At 44.7% G+C, this 21,976-nt stretch overlaps 1 protein-coding gene across 3 annotated transcripts in view; it reads left to right on the top strand.

The window, feature by feature from the left end:
- The first annotated feature begins 467 nt into the window (after window positions 1-467).
- EGLN2 (egl-9 family hypoxia inducible factor 2) overlaps window positions 468-21,976 on the top strand; it is a 62,408-nt gene continuing 40,899 nt past the window's right edge. Inside the window, exons 1-2 of one of the 3 annotated variants that reach the window (XR_013274547.1) lie at window positions 468-685; window positions 1,792-2,934. Coding sequence is in view for 2 of the 3 variants with exons in the window: in XM_077482140.1 (XP_077338266.1) it covers window positions 1,972-2,934 (963 nt within the window). In the remaining variant the exon portion in view is untranslated. Of the gene's footprint in view, window positions 686-727; window positions 1,488-1,791; window positions 2,935-21,976 lie in introns of those variants that run through there. The other 2 variants (XM_077482140.1, XM_077482149.1) reach the window with 2 other exon arrangements.

Here is a 21,976-nt window from a genome sequence, read left to right as displayed (position 1 = left end):
TTAGCGTGCGATTTTATCCAACATCGAAAGAAAAAGGAACAAAGCCTTTGACGAGCATGCATTGCATCCGCCACCACCAGCATGCCATCGAACCAAATACGACCAGATCTGCCTGTCCTTGCCACTCATCTGCCTGTGTATGGCCAGCTGCATACAGGGATGAGCAATCTGGATGGTTTTTTGGGGGGGGGGGGGGTTAAATAGAAAGCAGCTTTATATGAGAGTGTTCCAGGCTGCTCCCTGCCCCAATGTATCTGTACTAGGAGCTGACTGTCCCCGATCTCCTGTCTGATGTATAGATCAGAGGGGAGGATGAGCCGACCTCCTCCGGGGACACACATCGTCTATCACGTCTGCACTCAGCGCTGTCATTCGCTGCTGGGATCGGCTCCTGCCGGCGCCCTCTAGCGGACACGATGCGTCATTGCGGCTTGTCCCCTGTCACATGATCATGGTGCACGTGTATATGACACAAAGCCTTATGGAGGGGGAGACTTGGTCCAGGAGGAGGGGGCACATCACTACTATTACACAAGCAGCCTGCTCCGTGCCGGGAGGGGCATGTCTGATCTGAGCATGGCCAACGGGAGCACGGGGCGAGCGCCGGGAGCCCTATAGAGCCTGGGCACAGGAGCTAGCACTCACATCCAGCCCTGGGAGCACCAGGGACAGGCGTAGGCACAGGGTAAGGTGGGGAGGGCGCAGGGTGGGTACAGGGCTAGTGTGGGCACAGTGTAAGGCGAAGAGGGCACAGGGCAGGTTGGGCACAGTGTAAGATGGAGTAGGCACAGGGTAAGGAGGAGAGAGCACAGGTGGGTACTGGGGAAAGGTGGGCTCAGGAGAAAGAGAGCCAGCACAGGGGAAGGAGAGGGCACAGGGAAAGGCGAGAGTACAGGTGGGCACAGGGGAAGGAGAGCGCACAGGGGGACATAGAGGAAGGAGAGAGCACAGGTGGGCACAAATTAACGTGAAAGAGGGCACAGGGTAAGGTTCAGAAAGCATATGTGGGCACAGGATAAGATGGAGAGAGCTCAGAAGACTAAAGGGGTAGGGGTAGCGTGCACAGGTGGGCACAGGGGGAGGGTGGTAGCAGTTAAGGTGTAGAGGACACAGGTGCGCACAATATAAGATGGAGAGAGCACAGTGGGTACAGTAAAAGGGTGGGCACAAGGTAAGTTACATGATGGCGCAGGGTGGGCACAGGATACACTAAGAGGACACATGGGCAGAGGCTATGGAAAGCACAGGTGGGCACAGGGGTAGTGTGTAAAGGGCACAGGTAATGCTGCATCTCTGCCCTCTCCTACACTGAGTGTAGCACACAGACATGCACTGTCAGCCATGCACATCATTGCTCTGCCCTCTCCTGGGCATTCTATACATTTAGGAGCATGCATACATTCAGCAGGGTGGGGGCTCCAGACAGCCTGCAGACAGCCCTGGGTGTCAGTGTCTGGGCACACTGAGGACGTTGCTCCGCTGTCTCGGTAAGTCACCTAAGCTGACCATGGCAGGGACTTTCTGGATTGGCTGTGGCGCAGAGCCTCGTGCCGATGGCTTATTTTCTCCATGGCAAACAGGAGGCTCTGCATCTGCCTGGCACTGCCAGCTGTCCCTGATACCCAGAGTCCTGCAGAAGCATCCCTGGCATATTGCAGAGGATTAGAGTTCTAAGTAGTTTGGGAGGGTGCGTAGGTTCTATAGATGCTGCATCAGCCTCAGATAGCAGGCAGGGCGTGTTAGCTGGGGCTGGAGGAGTGCTAACCACACCACTCTGTTTGTCTTCTCTAGGAGAAAGTTGTGCTTTGACTTGATCGCCTGTCACTGCAGAGGAGAGGAGAGGAGTTCTACTTGTCAGCTGAAGACTAGAATGAGTGCCCTACCCCTGCTGGCTGTTGCTGTGACCTGCACTACCCTGTGAATGATGGGGCCAGGACGTGTGCTACGTGCAGGGGACATGCTGACACTGACATGGATAGAGTGCACCAGCTGGGTCAGCCTGTAAAGAGTGAAGTCAAGCCATCCAGCCAAGACCAGGGGAACTGCAGCGCACTGTCCACTCTGCCGTGTGTCAGGATGGGGGTTGACAGATATCCGCTTCCAGATGTTCACTCTACCATCAGCGTGTTGAATGGGGGCAACAGATGCCACCTGCGCCCCTTACCCATCCCGGAGAAGACTGCTGCTGAGAACCTGTGTGCCGAAGCTGAGGAAGAAGCACTTTTGGCATCATGCACGGTGGCTCCAGTGAGGGTTCGGGTGACCCCCAACGGGGAAATGTCTATGGCCAGGTCGGCCACCATAGTCAATAGAGACATAACAGGGTCTTATTCAAGGGACTTGGAAGGTGGCAGCAGTTGCCAAGAAGTCGTGGTGAATGGGCGAAGGGATGGAGTGCCCATTAAAAGGAAATGGACTGGCAGTGGATTAGCAGAGAATACAGTTATGGTGATGGCACCGGAGAGCGGACCTTCTGTATTCCCTCCCATGGAGGGCAAGAGGCGTAAAAACGAGGTACATACCGACACTCAGACCCCTCAAGACCTTACCTGCAGGCGAGAGGGGCCTAATAACTCCAAAACGGCTACGAACAATAATTCGGTGGTCACTCCTGAAAAAATGGCCTTCGATTATATAGTCCCATGTATGACTTACTACGGTATTTGTGTCAAGGACCACTTTTTAGGGGAAGCTTTGGGCTCACGGGTCCTGGACGAGGTGGAATTACTTAACCGCAGTGGGAAGTTTCGGGACGGACAGCTGGTCAGTCAGAGGACCATACCATCTAAAAACATTCGTGGTGACCAGATCGCCTGGGTGGAAGGGAAGGAGCCTGGGTGTGAGAACATCGGGCTCCTTATGTCCAGGATAGACCAGGTTATCATGCACTGTAGTGGAAAACTGGGCAACTACATTATTAATGGCCGAACCAAGGTGAGCAAAATACCACCGCCTCGTAATGTTCCTCCTAAGCATGCGTTTTCATTGCAGGTACTGACGCTGCTGTAGATTAATGTGTATGACCATAGACATGCCAATCTTTTGTCAGTAAAAACTAAAAAAAATTGCTATGCCACTTTGGGGGATTATTTACTAAAACTGGAAAGTGCAAAATCTGGTGCAGCTCTGCATAGAAACCAATCAGCTTCCAGGTCTTATTGTCCACGTTTAATTGAACAAGGTGAAGTTAGGAGCTGATTGGCTACAATACAGTTGCACCAGATTTTGGACGCTCCAGTGTTAGTAGATCAACCCAATTCTGTTTTCTTGAAACAACTCTTCTGACTTTTAAAGTGACAGATGTTTTCCAGCATGCTTGAAGATTTTTTTTTTTTTTTAAAGCACCATAAAAGATTTTAGGAACTTTCCGGTACGGCAAATGTTACTTGATTTATTGCGATCAATATTTTCTTTTTCATTCGGCTGATGAGAAAATCAGGGAGCGTATTGGGACCTTAGATCTCGAAATGTGGCAACAAATGCTTTTTATAGACCGTTCTCAAAATGGATTATGAACGCAATTTTTTTTTTTTTTTGTGGGTTATTTGATACTTTGGTTATATACTTTACTTTAAACGTAGAAACCTTTGCCACCTCAACCCTTCTCTTCTCTACTCTACTACTGATCACCTCTATGACAAAATCTCACCCCTGTCCTGCCCCAACCTAGCCATTTTCATCTACAACAGCTCACTGTCTTCCTTCCTAGACAAGCTTGCCCCCCTCACTACATGCAGAATTGGGGCCCCCGACTGCTACAACCCTGGCAAACAGACGACACCAGAAAACGTAGCCTCGCTCTTGAGCGTCTGTGGCATAAGATAAGCGCCAGGAAGACTTCACACAATATAAATCTGCCCTCCTAAAATACTATTCCTGCCTCCACACTGCCAAACAGACCTACTTTATCACACTCATTAACACCTTCTCATCCAGTCCATGTCAACTCTTCTCTACCTTCAACACTCTCCTCTGCCCAACCACTGCCTCCAACCTCTAACTCACTCACTGCCCAGAAGATGGCCAATCACTTCAAAAATGAGATTGATACAATTCATGAAGAGATCTCTAACGTGCATAAACCTCCCCCACGCAACACCCCATGTCCACAGATCTAATCATTACTTCTCTCATTCAACCCTGCAGGTATTAATGAGGTTGCTAAACTTTTATCTAACAGTCATCTAACCACCTGTCCCCTGGATCCTGCTCCCTCGTAAATGCTACACTCGCCCTCTGACTTGATTCTGCACTCTCTAACTCACATTTTCAACCTCTCCCTCTCTTGTGGCATCTTCCCAAACTCTCTAAAACACACGCTAGTCACCCCCATAATTAAAAAGCCCTCACTGGACCCCACCAATCTTATCCTACGTCCAATCTCCTTGCTCGCCTTCTCCTCCAAACTTCTTGAAAGACTGGTCTACAGCCGACTGAGCGACCATCTGACCATGAACAAACTTCTCGATCCCCTTCAGTCCCTCAACACTCCATGGAAACTGCTCTCCTTAAACTCTCAAATGACCCTCTAAGGGCTAAAACCAGCGGACACTATTCTGTACTACTTCTCCTGGATCTCTCTGCTGCCTTTGACACAGTGGACCATCCCCTCCTCCATAAACTCCACTCCTTTGGTCTCCGTGACTGTACTCTTCGCTGGTTCTCATCCTACCTATCCCACCGCTCCTTCAGTGTCACAACTCTACTTTCTCCTCTCCTCTTCCTTTCTCCGTTGGGGTCCCCCAATATTCTGTTCTTGGACCTCTCCTTTTCTCAATTTACAACACCTCCCAGGGTCAGTTGATTGCCTCCCATGGCTTTCAATATCATCTCTACGCTGATGGCGCCCAAATCCTATCTCTTCACCCCCCAGCTCTCTCCATCTGTCTCCTTATGCATTACCAACTTACTAGCAGACATATCAGCCTGGATGTCACATCACTTCCTCAAACTCAACCTATCCAAAACCGAGCTCATGATATTTCCTCCCTCAGGTGCCACTTCCTCTGATTTCTCTGTCGATATCAATGGCTCAACTATCAACTTGTCCCCCCACACCAAGGTCCTAGGTGTAATCCTGGACTCTGAACGAACGTTTCAGCCCCACATCCTATTGCTTTCCAAAATTTGCCGCCTCAACCTCCAACATCTCCATGATACGCCCCTTCCTAACCAATGTCACCACAAAGCTTTTAATCCACTCCCTGGACATCTCCCGCCTCGGCTACTGCAACTCCCTCCTCATTGGCTTAACTCTAAATAGGCTCTCCCCACTTCAGTTAATAATGAACGCTGCTGCCAGGCTCACCCAACTCACAAACTGCTCAGCGTCTGCTATACCCCTCTGCCAATCCCTCCATTGGCTGCCACTCAGCCACCAAATTAAATTCAAGATACTAACTATAACTTACAAAGTCATCCACAACCTGGCCCCCAGCTACATTGCTAACCTAGACTCAAAATACCAACCTAATCATTCCCTTTGCTCCTCCCAAGACCGCCTGCTCTCAAACTCCCATGTCACCTCATCCCATGCTCGACTTCAGGACTTCTCCAGAGCCTCTCCCATCCTCTGGAATGCTCTACCCCAATCTGTCAGATTTTTCTCCTACTTTATCCACTTTCAGACGATCCCTGAAAACTCATCTCTTCAGAGAAGCCTATCTGGCACCCACCTAACAACTGTACATTTATCTTCTCCATCAGCACATTCCCCCACATGTCCGCTGACATCCGACCCGGTCCAATCCGCCAAAAGCAGACGGAGGGCCATACGTCCGGATCCATCGCTATCGGATCTGGTGAGATCTGATGAAAACGGACATGCTGTCCGTTTTCATCAGATCTCTCCATAGAATCCTGCGGCACTCGGCAAGCCCCTCCCCGCTCAGTGAGCAGAGTGGGACCTATCATCCGCCGGCTCGGCGGAGATCAACGGAGAGAACTCCCGCTGAGCCGGCGGACAGAGGCGGACTCCGTGCATGCGGATCTGCCTTTTCTAAATGAGGCCTTAGATTGTAAGCTCTAAGTAGTAGGGCACTCTGATTCCTACTGTATTAAAGTGTATTGTATTTGTACTGTCTACCCTTAAGTTATAAAGTGCTGCATAAACTGTTGGTGCTATATAAATCCTGTATAATAATACATAAAAATAAATAAATTTTTATATATATATATATATATATATATATATATATATATATATATATATATATATATATATATATATATATATATATATATATATATATATATATATATATATATAAAATTTTGTTTTATTAGAGCTTTGATTTTGGTTTATTTATTTTAAACCATGCACTATTTATTTCTCTGTGCTCCAGTCATTTTCTTGTCTTCAGGGCATGCAATCTGGTGCAGCTGTGCGTGGTAGCCAATCGTCAGCATCTAAGGCTGGCCATACATTATACAATTTTCTTGTACAATTTTCCTCTAGATTTACCAGAACCATATGATATGAGGTCAAACCTAAACACTTTCATTTTGTATCCAATCAGGCAAGCCCTTGTACTACATAGTTGAAGATAAATCTAAAGGAAATTGAATAAGGAAATTGTATAATGTATTAGCTTAACTTTTAGCTTGTTCAATTAAGCTTTTTATTAAAAAAAGCTGGAAGCTGCAGCAGATTTAGCACTCTCCAGTTTTAGTAAGTCAACCCCTGTGTCCTGTAGTCCATGGCTGTGTCATGCAGGCAGGAGATGGACGCAGGTGATATTTGTTTGCCTCGTCTTCACTGGGCCATAGGGCTGTTTTGTCAACGTGATCATGTTTAATAAGTAGAGCAAAGCTTACTGAGCTTAAATGTCACGTATTTCTGTAAGAGTGGCTTAGTTGTGCTGGCAGATTTATGATCGTTGCACGAACGCAGTAGAGAGGTATGTGTAGGTCATAATATATTGGAGCTTTTGCCACGATTTTGATGCATTTTTGCCGCAATTTTGTACAGGTCAAAAGGTGACCAATGTAAAAAGCAGAAAAACACCCAAATCTGTCAAAAAAAAAAAAGTTCCAGAACTTGCTTGAGCTTCAGGCGTTTTGGAGTGGAGAAGTGAACCATCTCCATAGAGAATGATATATTTTTTTTTTTTTTTTTTTTCTTTTCCCCCTCCAACATTTTGTAGCTTGAGGCTTCAAGCTACAAAATGTCCAGCCTAACAGCCTCACACATTCCATTCACAATATATACATCTGCAATTGTGTTGTCAAATATTTGTCATATTTGCGTCTTCGGTGTCAGCCAATATCATCATGGTGAAAAGCTAAGTGACTGTAACAGCAGGATAGGCTTTGCCCTTGTACACCCAGTCGGAGATTCCGACAACCAAATCCATTGGATTTTGTCTGACGGATTTTGTCCGAAACTGTTGTATACACACGGTCGGACAAAGTTGTCGGTAAATTCGACGTGATGACGTTATTTCGCTACGACGGGACTACGTTCACGCTAGTAGCCAATAGCTTTGGTGTAGGAATTTGATCTGAGCATGCGTGGCACTTTGTCCGATCGGAATTCTCTACACATGATCGGAGTATGTCCGATTTGAGCATTTTGTGTGAAAATTTTACCAACAAGTTGGAAAACTTGGTCCGTCGGATACTCAGACGGAAACAGTCCGATGGAGACCACACACAGTCGGAATATCCGACAAAACGGTCCGATCGGACACATTCCGTCGGAATCTCCGACCGTGTGTACAAGGGCTAAGGGTTATCATAGATGGGGAGAGGTTACCAAGATTGAGTTGGGTCTCTTTCTTTTTCTGTCACTGCAGGAACAAGCCATGGTTTGTCATAGTTGGGCACATGTTACTAAGAACAATGTTTTTAGTGAGGCTCCACTGTATGGTGATGACCTAATGTCACTAACAGAAAGGCCATGGGCAGCCTTAGATGATCAGATGTTACCAAGAACGACGTTTTAGTGAGACCCAACTCTGTGGCGAAGACCTAAGTGACTGTAACAGCATGGACAGGCTAAGGATGGCTTTAGATGGTCGGATGTTACAAAGAGCAAAATGTTAGGTCTTCTTCATGAAGTTGGGTTTCACTAAGTCACTTAGATCTTCACCATGACGTTAGGTCTCACTAACTCTCAATTCCTAGTAATAGCAGGGACAGGCCAAGGTTGGCCATAGGTGGGCATATGTTACCAAAACCAAGTTTTGGGGAGGCTCAACTCAGTGGTGAAGACCTAAGTGACTGTAACAGCAGAAAAAGGCCAGGGGCAGGCTTTGATGTTTTGGTGAGACCCAACTCTGTGCTGAAGGCCTTAGTGACTGTAGCAGAAGGACAGGCTAAGGATGACCATAAATGGGCAAATATTATCAAGAATGAAGTGTTAACGAGACACAACTTCATGGAGATGCCTTAAGTCACTGAGAACCTCACCATGGAGTTGTGTCTCACTTACACTTCATTCCTGGTAACAGCAAGGCTAGGCCAAGGTTGGCCATAGGTAAGAATATGTTACCAAGAACTATGTTTTGGTGAGACCCAACAATAACCTAACGGCAGAAAAAGGCCAGGGGCAGCCTTAGATTAGTAGATGTTAACAAGAATGATGTTTTAGTGAGACTCAACTCCGTGCTAACGACGTAAGTAGAAAAGATGTAGCTGGATAGCCGCACTCCAAATTATTCAACTTTATTTCAAAAATGTAATTAAAATCATAGCATCTAGGCTGGCAAACAGACTAACTGCACAGCCGCTGACATGTTTCACACCGAACACGGTGCTTAGTCATAGCTTAAGACGTAAGCGACTGTCACAGCAAGGACAGGCCAAGGGTGGCTTTCGATGGGCAGTTGTTAAAGGAAGTGTTAATGAGACTAAACTTGATGTAGAAGACCTAAATTCTCGCACATACTACTAGTTTTATTTCTTTTATATGCAACTCAGCGGGTTGAACAAAAGAAAACTGACAGTCCAGGTTGGAGCTGCTGTACTAACAATCCGATGTTGGTACATCAATCTACCCTGCTGAGCTATTGTGTTCTGACAGGGGGTGGCCCCCCTGCCAGAACACTCCAGTCACCCCTCCCAGCCATTGGAGCCGGCAGGCAGAGCATTTTCAGTCATGATCCTTCAACAGCAGCTGGCCGAATGGCCAGCTTCCGTCGGACCAGCTGCCATATACACACAAGCCGAATGTCGGATGGTTTCTATTGAATCGGCTGATGTCGCCCGATATTGAGCCCATGTGTACTAAACTTAGCCACTTATGTCTTTACCACAAAGTTCGGTCCCACTAACACTTCGTTCCTAGTAACAGCAGGAACAGTCTAAGGTTGGCTTTAGATGGTCAGATGTTACCAAGAATGGTGGCGAAGACCTAAGTGACTTACAGCAAGGGCAGGCCAAGGGTGGCATTAGATGGTCAAATGTTACAAAGAATGGAATGTTAGTGAGACCCAACTCCATATTGAAGACCTAACAGCAGGGACAGGTCATAAGTGGTCATCTGGGCAGATGTGGCCAAGAAAAGTGTTTTGTGACCCAAATCTTATCTTCTGATTGCTGGTGTAAGGATGCAACACACATAGTGAAAGTGTTATTTTTTATTTTTTTTCTCTTAAAAAACAAAACAAAAAAAAATGAATTACCAATGGGCCATATGGAAAAAAAAAAAATGCTCTCGCATGGCATATCATTACTTAGTGGGGGTACTTTAATTCTCAGCACCAGCAATCTGATGTCCAGCTTCTGACACCATAAACCAGTGGTCATCAAACTGTGGCCCGAGGGCCGGATGCGGTCCTTTCCTTTCCTTTATGGCACTATTCTGCCACTGATACCAGACATTATTCTGCCAACTAACATCAACAATGGGGCACCATTTCTCCCACTGGCACCAATAATGGGGCACTATTTCTCCCATTGATATCTGCGATGGGGCACTATTCCTCCACCTTATACCGGATGTTGTTAGATTTACTCCCACTTTTGCCATGAAAATTTCCACCCCTGCTGCCCCCCCAAAGTCTGAAGGACTGTTTAGAAAATTTTGAGACCCCCCCTACCATAAACTGTAGTGAATTTAACTATAAACGCCTATGCTCCCCAAGCATCACCTATGCCTAATATTTTATTGATCTTAATATGTATCCCCCCTGCCCCCAACCTTTAAAATACCTAGGTTATCCTCCCAGTAACAGTGGAAGGTAATTAGACTTTCATTTGAACATTTGTACAGAAATTCAGAAAAATCACGTATCATTCTTTCTTGCCATCATTGAGGCTAGGTTCACACTGCTGCGATGCGGGAACGCTGTGAATCTACTGCGGGTTCCCGCATCGCATGCCTCCCGGCGGCAGTTCACACTACACTATGCAAACTGCTGGGAGTGTCAGTGAAACGTTAATGACACCTCCAAATCAGTTTGCATATCGCAGTGCAATCTGCAAACTCGTACAGGAATCGGATCGCATGGTGTGAACACCCAAGCGATCCGATTCTGCTGCGGACCAAAAAAAGGGCCCTGTACGAGTTTGGGCCGGATGCGTGGCGAATTCAGTCATACTGTCTGTATGGCTGAAATCGCATCGCACAGAGATCGCATGTGATTTTCGGTGCGAATCACATCCGATCTCGGACATCTCAGCAGTGTAAACCTAGACTGAGTCAACAAATTTTATTCAGAAGCCTTTAAAATTTAATCCAGACTGGCTATTTGAATACAATTCCGGACATATTAAACAGGTTTCATTACAATATGTATGATTTCTCCCAAATAATGCTACACTGTACCCAAATGAAATTTTTATCATTTTTTTTCCCCCACAAATAGAGATTTATTTTGGTGGTATTTGATCACCTCCTACTTTTTTTATTTTTTGCTAAACAGCGCAGACCCCCCTGTCAGGAGAGCCACCGATCGGCTCTCCTATTCGTATCTATCAGACACAAGTGAGGAAAAGCCGATCAACGGCTCTTCCTGTTTACATCGTGGTCAGCCGTGATTGGACATGGCTAATCACGTGGTAAAGAGTCTGTCAGAGGCTCTTTACTAAGATCGGTGCAGTGGTGTGTCAGACTGACACACCACACTACCGATCGCCGTGATACGCGCCCCCCCACGGGCTCGCGGTGGCTATTATCCTGCTGCTATTTATATTATATAATAATTTTATTAAACAATATATACCTTTTTTTTGTGATTACACTCTGTTCTCAGCTGCACAGGAGCTGGGGAAGGAGCAGCAGCACACTGATCTTCCCAGTGGGAGGCTATGCAGCGGGGGCATGTCAGGACAAGTCTGATCATTAGAGAAGAGCAGGCTGAGTTCCCAGCATAGCTAGAGAACTGACCATGCTGTGCTCTACTACTTAGCATGGTCAGATTTTAATAGGAAAGCAGAGGAACTGGCAGGAACACAAAGGAAGTGATTCAAAGAGAACAGGATACTTTCTCATACAAGTAAATGGTACAGCAGATGCCTATCAGGAATATGAAGTGTTGGGGTAACAAAGGCTTTAACTGGGCAATCTGTACAGTGAACACATGCAAAAGGTTTTATTACCTACAGAATGATGACTTAGGCTGGGTTCACATATTTGTGAAGTTGAACCGCATCCAATTCGCATGACGTGTCATTGTGGGTTTACATGTCTGGGGTGGCGGTGAACCGGTGAACAGAAACGCACTTTGCCTCGGACTGCACACTGCGGTCGCACATATCTGAACCCAGCCTTAGTTGCAGAGGACCTCCAACCTATTGGAAGACCTATTCAGGTTGGGGATCCATTGCAGCCCGATTGTCGTATGTGATGCCGACACCAGTTATGAAACCTCAGCCCTCCCAGTATTGGCATCGTGATCCAGTCAGTTGAGTTTTTTTTGTGGGCTAGCAGTCCAGATATCCTGGCATTGGTTCTAAATGAGCAGACTAATGATAATCAATGCTCTAATGTTATCGGTTGTAGGAATTTTCTGAGCCGCTCAGAAATCTCTGTACACTTCGTTCTGCAGTCGGGAGAAGAGGTTGGAACGGTAGGGAGGATGTCGGATAATTTTGTAGCATCTCTCGGTTGTTTTCCTCTAGCAAAGCCAATGACATCTCTGTCAGATCTTTGTCTGAACTGGTCATGGATGAGAACCAAACATTCTAGTTTCACACACAGTAATAGAAATGCTTGTGTGATGACTGTATTAGCTGTATACACTGACAGCTGCAGACAGTCTACACCTTGTCTGTCCTCGCTACTGCTCACTATGGAATGTTTCAGATTTCCCGTAAAGGATGTTTTTGTTGGGATCATGACCCCAAGAGCAAGACCTTCATCTAAAGTTCTTCTAGCGAAGCTCTACATTATTTTCTATTTTTGGGTAAAGTGAAGATGGATATCGGCCTAAACTGAGAAAAAAAAATTGCTTTTTTTTAATAATTGGAGATATTATAGCAAAAAGTACAAAATATTGTTTTTTTTATAGCGCAAAAAATAAAAAACGCAGAGATGATCAAATACCACCAAAAGAAAGCTCTATTTGTGGGAAAAAAAAGGCCTTCAATTTTGTTTGGCTACAGCGTCGTACAACTGCGCAATTGTCAGTTAAAACAACGCAATGCCGTATCGCAAAAAAAAATGCTCTGGTCTTTGAGCAGCCAAAACTTCCGGGGCTGAAGTGGTGTATGCTATGCTGTACAGAAATTAAAATTTGTACACACACACACACACACACACACACACACACAAATAGAGCTTTCTTGTGGTGGTATTTGATCACCACTGTGTTTTTAATTTTTGGTGCTATAAACAAACAAAAAAAAAAAGGTAGACAATTAAAAAAAACAATAAAAAAAAAACAATATTCTTTTACTTTCTGCTGGAAAACCTGTCCAATAAAAAAGATTTAAATTTATACACTTAGTCCAATGTGTATTCTGCTACATATTTTTGGTAAATTCAAGGTTGCGCAGCGCTTTACAACATGAGGGCAGACAGTACAGTTAAAATATAACTCAATACAGGAGAATCAGAGGGCCCTGCCCCTTAGAGCTTACAATCTAAGAGGGAGAATCAAGTGATACAAAAGGTAATAACTGTGGGAGGTGGGCTGATGGAGCAAATAAAAGTACAGTTGTTAGGTAGAGGCGGGATAGGCCTCTCTGAGGAGAAATGTTTTCGGGATTGTCTAAAAGTGGATAGAGTAGGAGATATTGGGGTAGGGAGTTCCATAGAATGGGAGAGGCTTGGGATATGTCCTGGAGGCAGGCTTGGGAGGAACGAAGAGAACGATTTGGTTGGTATTGTGAGACTAGGTTAGTGATTTAGCTTGGGGTGGGTTGTGGATGGCTTTGTTAGGTTGTTGTTAGTATTTTGAATTGAATTTGTTGGGTGAGTGGAGGCCAGTGGAAGGTTTGCCAGAGAGGAGTAGAAGACACTGGCAGCAGATTTGGTCAACCAGGGGGGGGGGCAGATTTGGTTGACGAGACGCTTTATATCATCCAACGAGAGGCACGAATTTTCAGCAGCATGGTGGATTTGATTTGATATACGCTGTATACAGTTGGTGCACTGGAGCACCCATTGAATGCGAGTTTTATGCACCTAACCTCGGTATCCTCTGCTTCAGCGAGCAGTCTGCTTGAAGATAAAAGTGGTCTCTGGTCTCTGCAGAGGATTCGCCGCAAGATCACTTTTATCGGCGGCCGGAGGGGCCCCCTCTCCTGCCGTGCTCCGGTGTCCTCCGTCGCTTACCGGATCAGTTAGCAGTGGTGGATACGATCGGATCCTTTCCCTAGCCTGACATGGAGACGAGTGAGGGGAAGATGGCCACCCATCTCCATATGATTGCAGGGCGGAAGCAACATCAAAACGTCACTTCCGCCCAATGCTCTTAAAGGGCAATTTTTTTTATTTTATTTTTTAAATTACAACATTTTTTATTGCATTTTAGTGTAAATATGAGATCTGAGGTCTTTTTGACCCCAGATCTCATATTTAAGAGGTCCTGTCATGGTTTTTTCTATTACAAGGGATGTTTACATTCCTTGTAATAGGAATAAAAGTGACACCATTTTTTCTTTTTTAAAAAGAACAGTGTAAAAATGAAAAATAAAATAAAAATGAAATGATAAGAAAAAATATTTTAAACGCGCCCTGTCCCGACCAGCTTGCGTGCAGAAGCGAACGCATACGTGAGTAGCGCCCGCATATGAAAACGATGTTAAAACCACACATGTGAGGTATCGCCACGATCGGTAGAGCGAGAGCAAAAATTCTTGCACTAGAACTCCTCTGTAACTCAAAACATGCAACCTGTAGATTTTCTTTTAACTGACGCCTATGGAGATTTTTTAAGGGTAAAAGTTTGTCGCCATTCCATGAGCGGGTGCAATTTTGAAGTGTGACATGTTTGGTATCAATTTACTTGGCGTAACATTATCTTTCACAATATAAAAATGGGGCTAACTTTACTTAAACTTCCCTCCTAAACTTGGGGTGCGTATTATACAGTAATAATATTTATGACTCCCTTGCCATAGGCAGGTGATAAACTCTACCTGTGATGGCTGTCACTGATGTCATCCATACAAAAACAATGTCTTCCTTCAAAAAAAAAAAAAATGTCATTTTAAGAACGTTTGTTCAATTTTCTGATCGTAAGTGCGGTCAAATCGATGTTTGAATTTTCCCGTCAGTGTGGGCGAACACTAAGGAGCAGAATAGAAAACTTCTTGGGCAAAGGCAGTGTACGGTATAGTATAGAGTGCCCCTATAGCAAGGTAAAAAACAAAACAAAAACCTGCCTTTAGAACCACTCACTTCCTGCCCAGGACTACATGTCCCATAAGGCATTGCTCCTCACACATTCCTGTATGGACGGTATACTGAGTTGTATGTGTGCTGCACTGTATTTCCTTATATAGAGACAAATAATGCATTCTGTATGCAGGCCAACTAATCTGATCTGACCGATTAATTGATTCTGAAAATAGTTGACCACTATTTTCATAATCGATTAGTTGACGATTAATCGATTTAGTTGTTTCGGCCCTATATCTGGGTGTACATACAGTTTTTAGGCTTGTACATTGCTCTGGTAGGTGAGGTTTGGCATTGGCAACCTCGTTTCTTATTGGCTTTTCCCAAAGTGTTTGTACTTGTTCCAAGTCCTAAGGATCTCTCTAGATATTGTATGATAACACATTCTTTAATTCAGTTCATCCATTGAAACAGTTACTACCGTACAACCCTTGTAAGTGATACTATCTGTGTCCCTGTTTATACAAGTATGCTGAAGAGCCGGAGAATAGTCCTGTTGTACTGGCGGTGTCATGGCTGTTTGCCGCATGCTGTTTCTTAAAGGGGGATTTTGGCTTCCCTTTTTTCTTTTTTTTTTTTTTTTTTTTTTCTTTCTTTCATAAGCACTATTAACCACTTGCTTACTGGGTACTTAAACCTCCCCCCTGTCCAGACCAATTTTCAGCTTTCAGCGCTAATGCACTTTGAATAACAATTGCGTCGTCATGTTATACTGTACTCGGATGACATTTTAATCATTCCCCCCCCCCCCCCCCCCCCCCCCACAAATAGAGCTTTTATTTTTATTTTTTGGTGGTATTTTATCACCTCTGCGGTTTTTTATTTTTTGTTAAAAAAATTTTAAGACTAAATTTAAAAAAAAAAATGATTATTTTTATTTTATATTTTGTTATAAAATTTTGCAAACGTTAATTTTTCTCCTTCATTGATGTACGCTGATAAGGCGGCACTGATGGGTGGCAGTGATGGGTACTAATCGGTTACACTGATAGGCATCACTGATAGGTGGCACTGGTGGACATTTATAGGTGTCACTGGTGGGCACTGGCAGGTGACAATGGCAAGGAGGCACTGGCAGGGGGTACTGTTGGGTACAGATGTGGCATAATTGCCTCCTCTTCTTCGGGACGGATGTCCCTTGCAGATAAGCCGGTGATCAGGCTTTTTTTTTTTTTTTTTTTTTTTTTTTTTTTTTTTTTTTCTCTCATGCTGTAAAAAAAAAACCTATTACCGAACTTTTGTTTACATCATGTAATAAGCTGTCATTGGCTGACAGCTGATCACGTGGTAAGGGGCCAGGACCCGCCCCATACTCAGATCTGTGATCACCCGATGATCACAGCGCACACCGCGCTCTCCCTGAAGGGGGCGCGTGCAAAGGGGAGGCTGTTGTATGACGGCCTTCCGGAAATTCAGGTCCGCGCTGCGGCCGTCATTTGGCTATACAGTAGGTGCCACCAATGTTGCGTTTCCAGCACAGTGGGATCGCACTGGAAATCACCGCTGCGAGCTGTGCTTCTCACGCTCGCCGCCCCCCACGAGATGTCACGCATCCAAAGGAATGTATTGGGAGTGGGAGGAGCGACATAACTCAGCGCTTGCTCCCACGACGGGGCTCGCGGGTGTCGCGCCGAGATTAACACAATATCTGCGGGACCCATTGTAGCGCAGATGCCAAGAGGTTAAATGTATATCTTGTTCAGTAAATTAAATAATATTTAAAGCCATTTTGGGCAGCACAGTGGCTTAGCGGTTAACATTTCTGACTTGCATTGGGGGTCCCTCTTCAAATCCCAACCACAGCACTACCTGCATGGAGTTTGCATGTTTTCCCTGTGCTTGCGTGTCTTTCCCCCGGGACTCCAGTTCTCTCGCACACTCCAGAGACATGCTGGTAGGTTAATTGGCTCCTGTCTAAACTGCCATAGTTTGTGTGTATATATGCACGTGAGATATAGGGACCTTAGAGTGTAAGATCCATGAGGGGAGGGACTGATGTGAATGTACAATGTGTAAATTGTTGGTGCTATAAAAATGCCTTAAAGGGTAACCTCACTTTGGTAGGGGAGAAAAAAAGGCAATAAAAAATGTATAGCCTAATAAAATTGTTACACGAGTCATATTGTTTTTCGAAAAATGACCTTTTTGTTTTCAATCTGCAGCACTGTAATTTTTTCGGTAAAACTGCGATATGGCAACCTGGAAGAATTCTGTACACAGATGGTATAAAGCCCGCCCCCCAGAAACTTAATTTCCTGCTTGTGTGATTGGCTCGCTGATTTTCCCAGAAGTCTGCACTAAGATACAACTCGGTTATTGAGTATCCCCTGCAACAAAAATGTCATTTTTGTTGAGATACTCCCAAAGGGAAATCGCATCTAAAGAGATGCAGACCCTGCAATTTTCTCATTAGAACTCTGCATGTGCAGCAGCTGATTGATAATGATGAAATCACTTCCATTCACATTCACTTTCCATGTCGATACCGAGAAACAATCCGCTATTTCTTCAGTATAACCGAAGTTAGGAATCTGCTACAAAGCTCGTTAAAACCCCTGCAGTTAAATAACTAAAAATTAATTTTAGGATAGGGTAGGTAATTCCAGAGGAAATACGCTGTCTCCTGAATGCCTGTGTTTGTGCAGTACAGTCCTATTGATATCAATGGCTGAGTCTGACAGGAGGTGCCGCCTGTCAAACTTGACAAGCTAAGTTAAATTTTTCATAACTGCAAAGCAAACATCGCAACCACAGCATGTGTACAAGCCCCTTTGGGTCCATATTCGGCTTTCGTGGGTGGTAGCAACGCAGCCAAAGCACTTTGTTTTTACTGCCTGCGTCACATCGTTATTACTGGAACACGTGTCCCCAGAATAAAATTCACCCTCTATTGCTGTTTTTGGTAAAAACTCAAAATTTGGACTTCTCCCCTGATTGACTTGACAGTGATCACTAAGACAAATGGTGAGGGTGATGAGATGACACACACATATGCATGAATACAAAGAATAGAGCCGGCAACTTCAAACGTCCTTGTTGCTTCTTTATTAGTGCATAAAAAAAGTGAGTAAAAATATACAGGGGCTCATGCGTTTTAGCTTACAAGCCTTAATCACAGCACAGTGCCGTGATCAAGGCTTGTAAGCCAGAATGCGTGAGCCCCTGTATATGCGGATCCAATTCGCATAGTAGAGTGATTTTTACAGTGTGAGACCGTAATCGTATAAGTGGTCCTTGCATTATACTGCATGGCCAATTTAAGCTTGCCATACAGGTATAGATTTCTTCCGCTGAACAAAATCTAAGATTCCTCAATACACACTAAGCTGATGTGGATGAATTCCCCCCCCCCCCCCCCCCCCCCCCCAGGCTTGTGAATTCTGACACCGATGGCTGTCAGAGTACCCGAACAGTGCCTGATATGACTGGATGCAGGCGCTGTTTGACCAACAATCTTCCACCCAGTTCCATTCATTTTAGTCGAAGGATGTCGGGCAGAGTTGTGCCAAGAGGGCCACTGACTGACTGATCTTCATGTGGTTTATTTCCGAACTAGACAAAATTTGTAGGGCCAACTTTAGGCATGGCAGTAGTTAGTTTGTTCTAAACCATTATTGTTATTTTTGCTGGAAAGTCAGTCCACCCAATCATGGTATTTTGGTTATAGCTTGAGCCTGGTAGGCTTCTTTTTGTGCTGGATACTCCTACAATAAGAGCTCCATGTGGGTTATTTTTTATTTTTTTTGCTGTCCACCTGGGAGATTTTGAAGTTCCTGCCTGCCATTGCTTTCTTGCTTTTATCATTTCGTTTCCATTCTTCATAGAATTAAGTAAATTGCAAATTCAAGAAGAGTGTGGGAACCCCAAGAAATGGTCACAGCAAGTGTGAAGGTTCAGGGACTTGAGCACGGAGAATCCCACCAATAGAGACAACAAGAGATACTCTGTGTGCCATGTTAGGCTTTCAGTGGGTAGTTGGGAAGATGGTACAAACTTAGACAAACCAAATGTCACCAGTGTAAAATTTCCCTGCAGTTCCTGTTTTTAGTAACCACTTTGGAATTTTCCCCTACTTGACATGACTGTGTCACGAACTCGGTACACAGTACTTGGTACAGCTCCAGCATCTGTTTTGCCTGGACTTAAAGAACTCCGGTTAAATAATTTTTATTTTTTTATTTTTTTCATTTTCCAAATTTTGAAGGAGCAGGATAAAAAACTGTTTCTTGAACAATCTTCTAACAGTTGATGTGTTTTTTTTTTTTTTTTGCTTTCATTTGGGAAAAGCCCATTGATTCCAAAATGGAAGGTAAACAAAATTTTGAACTACTTTAGAATGATGTGCATCAAATCATTGGATATACTGAGAATTTTAGTATGAATTTTCTCTACTAGTGTATTGCAAGCTTTATCATTACAAGTACCATCAGCATGCCGTGTTTTTGGTCCTTTTTAGGCTTTATAATGCACAATCACAAATTTTATTTTAAACCTGTGAGTTCTCTTGCTTATATTGGACTCTGTGGTGCCATCCTAAGATCTAGTGGTCAGTGGTCAGTGGTTTCTTAAACCTACTGGTTTTGTATACCATTTACAATCAAGAGTTGTTGAAGTTTTCTGGAAGTAGTTATTTAACCCTCAAGGTTTACACATCCGAAATATTCCCAAGAACTCGCAGATCATCCATCTCGTAAAACTGGATTGTCAGGATTCTACGTGACGTGATGACCCCTGAGACTAAGCACACAACAACGGTTGCACGGATGGAATTAATTTGCTCAATGCAACTGCTAAATGGCCGCTTGTGAGAGCCACCTAATTTAATTTGAAAGGTGCGCACAGAATTAGTTACTATATGTTCACATGCTAACGTTTTCCTAGCATGACGTCGGTCAAAGGAGGATATAGGGTTGAAACGTGACAGGGTAAGCTTGCTATAATTGGTAATGAGAGGTTTTATAAGGTGGGATGCTTTTGTGTATATAAAAGTAGTATCTGGTTATGCTAATGGTGGTATCTGGTTATGATAATATGGAAGTTATTCTGTTAAATCTGTAAGTTGTATCGAAAATTTAGTTTGTATTCAAACTTTGCGAACAGTAACGTGGAGGTGTTTGGAATTGCACCTATACTGTGCTATAGTATTTCTCCATGCTCAAATGTGAATAATCATCTTGGGTTGAGAGCCCATGAAAACGAAATAGGCTACCTTACTGCAACACACCTCAACACAGGGAAAAATGTATGCATTAAAGCGGAGGTCTACCCTAAAGTGGACCTTCCGCTCATTGGAATCCCCCCCCCCCCCCTCCAGCGCCACAATTGGCACCTTTCAGGGGGGAGGGGGGTGCAGGTACCTGTACAGTACAGGTATCTGCACCCACTTCCGGCGTAGATTCTGCAGAAGGTACGCCCCTTTCCGCAGAATCTATGCCCCTTTCCGAAAGTCCCCCGCTGCCTGCTGGGAAACACACGGATCCCAGAGACAGCGGGGACCATCCTTATTGCGCAGCGCGACTCGCGCATGCGCAGTAGGGAACCGGGAAATGAAGCCGAAAGGCTCCACTTCCTGATTCCCATACCCAAGATGGCGGCAGCAGCACCCGAGAGACGATCGAGAGATCGGCTTCGGGTGACGACATCGCGGGCGCACTGGGCGGGTAAGTGTCACTATTTTAAAAGTCAGCAGCTGCAGTATTTGTAGCTGCTGGCTTTAAAAAAAAAAAAAAAAAAAACGGCGCAACTCCCAGCGGACTCCCGCTTTAACACACATCTAGGTGGGAATAGGCCCTAAGGGTATAACCTCATCAGAAATAATATTTTAGGTATAGGTGGATATTGATGGAGGTGACCTCCTGTCTAGCTAGCATATAACCAAAAGATGTCTGTTTAACATAGTCCTTATAGCAGTGATTCTCAACCAAGGTTTCCGTGGAACCCTGGGGTTCCTCCAGAGGTTGCTAGGGGTTCCTTCAGCATTGGGCTATTTCTGCCTCTTGGATAAGTTTCCATCGACACCTTTGATCTTTTTAGCTATCTGTAAGGAGGTAATTCTTCCCAATGACCACAAGTGTAAGGAGCATTCTTCTCACTGACCATCACACTAATGTATCCGTTGTAGATTTCAAATTTTTAGCAGGGGTTCCCCGAGACTGGAGAACTATTTAAAGGGTTCCTCTGTGTTGAAAAGGTTGAGAAAGGCTGCCCTATAGCCTTGTCAAACCAGAATTAGGAGCTACATGGCATCCACCATTGTTGGGGTTTGAACCAATGGTTTCAGGTCTTGTGAGTCACTGAACTGGAACAAGTATTCAAAGAAGGTTTTTAGACTTTCCTGACCATATGCATGTTCCATACTAGTGCTTTAGGAAATACTGAAGTCAGATGAGTGACATGGCTGCCAAACTGCTAGCAGGAGAAATCAACAATACCAACATTCATGTTTCTTATGGCATAGGCTTCCTGTAGAGAAGACCCAGCTTACTTGACTCATGGCTCTAATTTTCATTCTAGCATCTTGTGCATCTGGCAACCACACCATCTAAACTTGCCCATAAGAATTTAGAGGGTGGTTGGTATACAGGAATGATGTGTCCACACACAGCCAAGAAAAATATGCTTGGTATATTGTGGAGGGCGGAAGAAGGAAGAGGAGAGAGAATGCTGCCATTGCTGATTTATTGGAGAAAAAAATGACAATTGGAATGGGCTTTCTAACAAGATTTCTTGTTCCCTCTGATGCCTGGCTTGTTTTGTCCCTGTCCGCCCAAAGGATCGAGGTTGTCACAAAATCTGAACCATATCTGGATGACTTTTAGGTGTCCTTCACACTGTTGTGTTGCAGTAACAAGCAATACTGTGTGTTGGGGTGCCATTCATTTTCAGTGGGGTGCTGCATTAAATGTGGTGCGGTCTGATTTCCAGGCCACTGACGCGCTGGCAGCCCTTATGTAACCAGTGGACTTCCCTAATGGAAGGACATGGTAACAAGCAATATAATGTGCACTTAATGCACCACAACAGCCCATAGTAGTAGTGTGAATGGACCCTTAAAGGAGCCCTGAATTGAGGCCAGGGATCCCATCTGCTGAGTGCAACCTACGGAATTTCTAAGTGTGAGCAGTCACATAGCATAGAATCCTGCAACAAGAGGCTGCAGTCTACAGAAGCTATGTAAAAATGACG

Source organism: Lithobates pipiens, unplaced genomic scaffold (assembly GCF_037356315.1).
Source record: "Lithobates pipiens isolate NorthernLeopardFrog02 unplaced genomic scaffold, aLitPip1_a1.2 Scaffold_1, whole genome shotgun sequence".
Classification (NCBI taxonomy): domain Eukaryota; kingdom Metazoa; phylum Chordata; class Amphibia; order Anura; family Ranidae; genus Lithobates; species Lithobates pipiens.
This window is presented reverse-complemented; position numbering and strand designations above follow the sequence as displayed.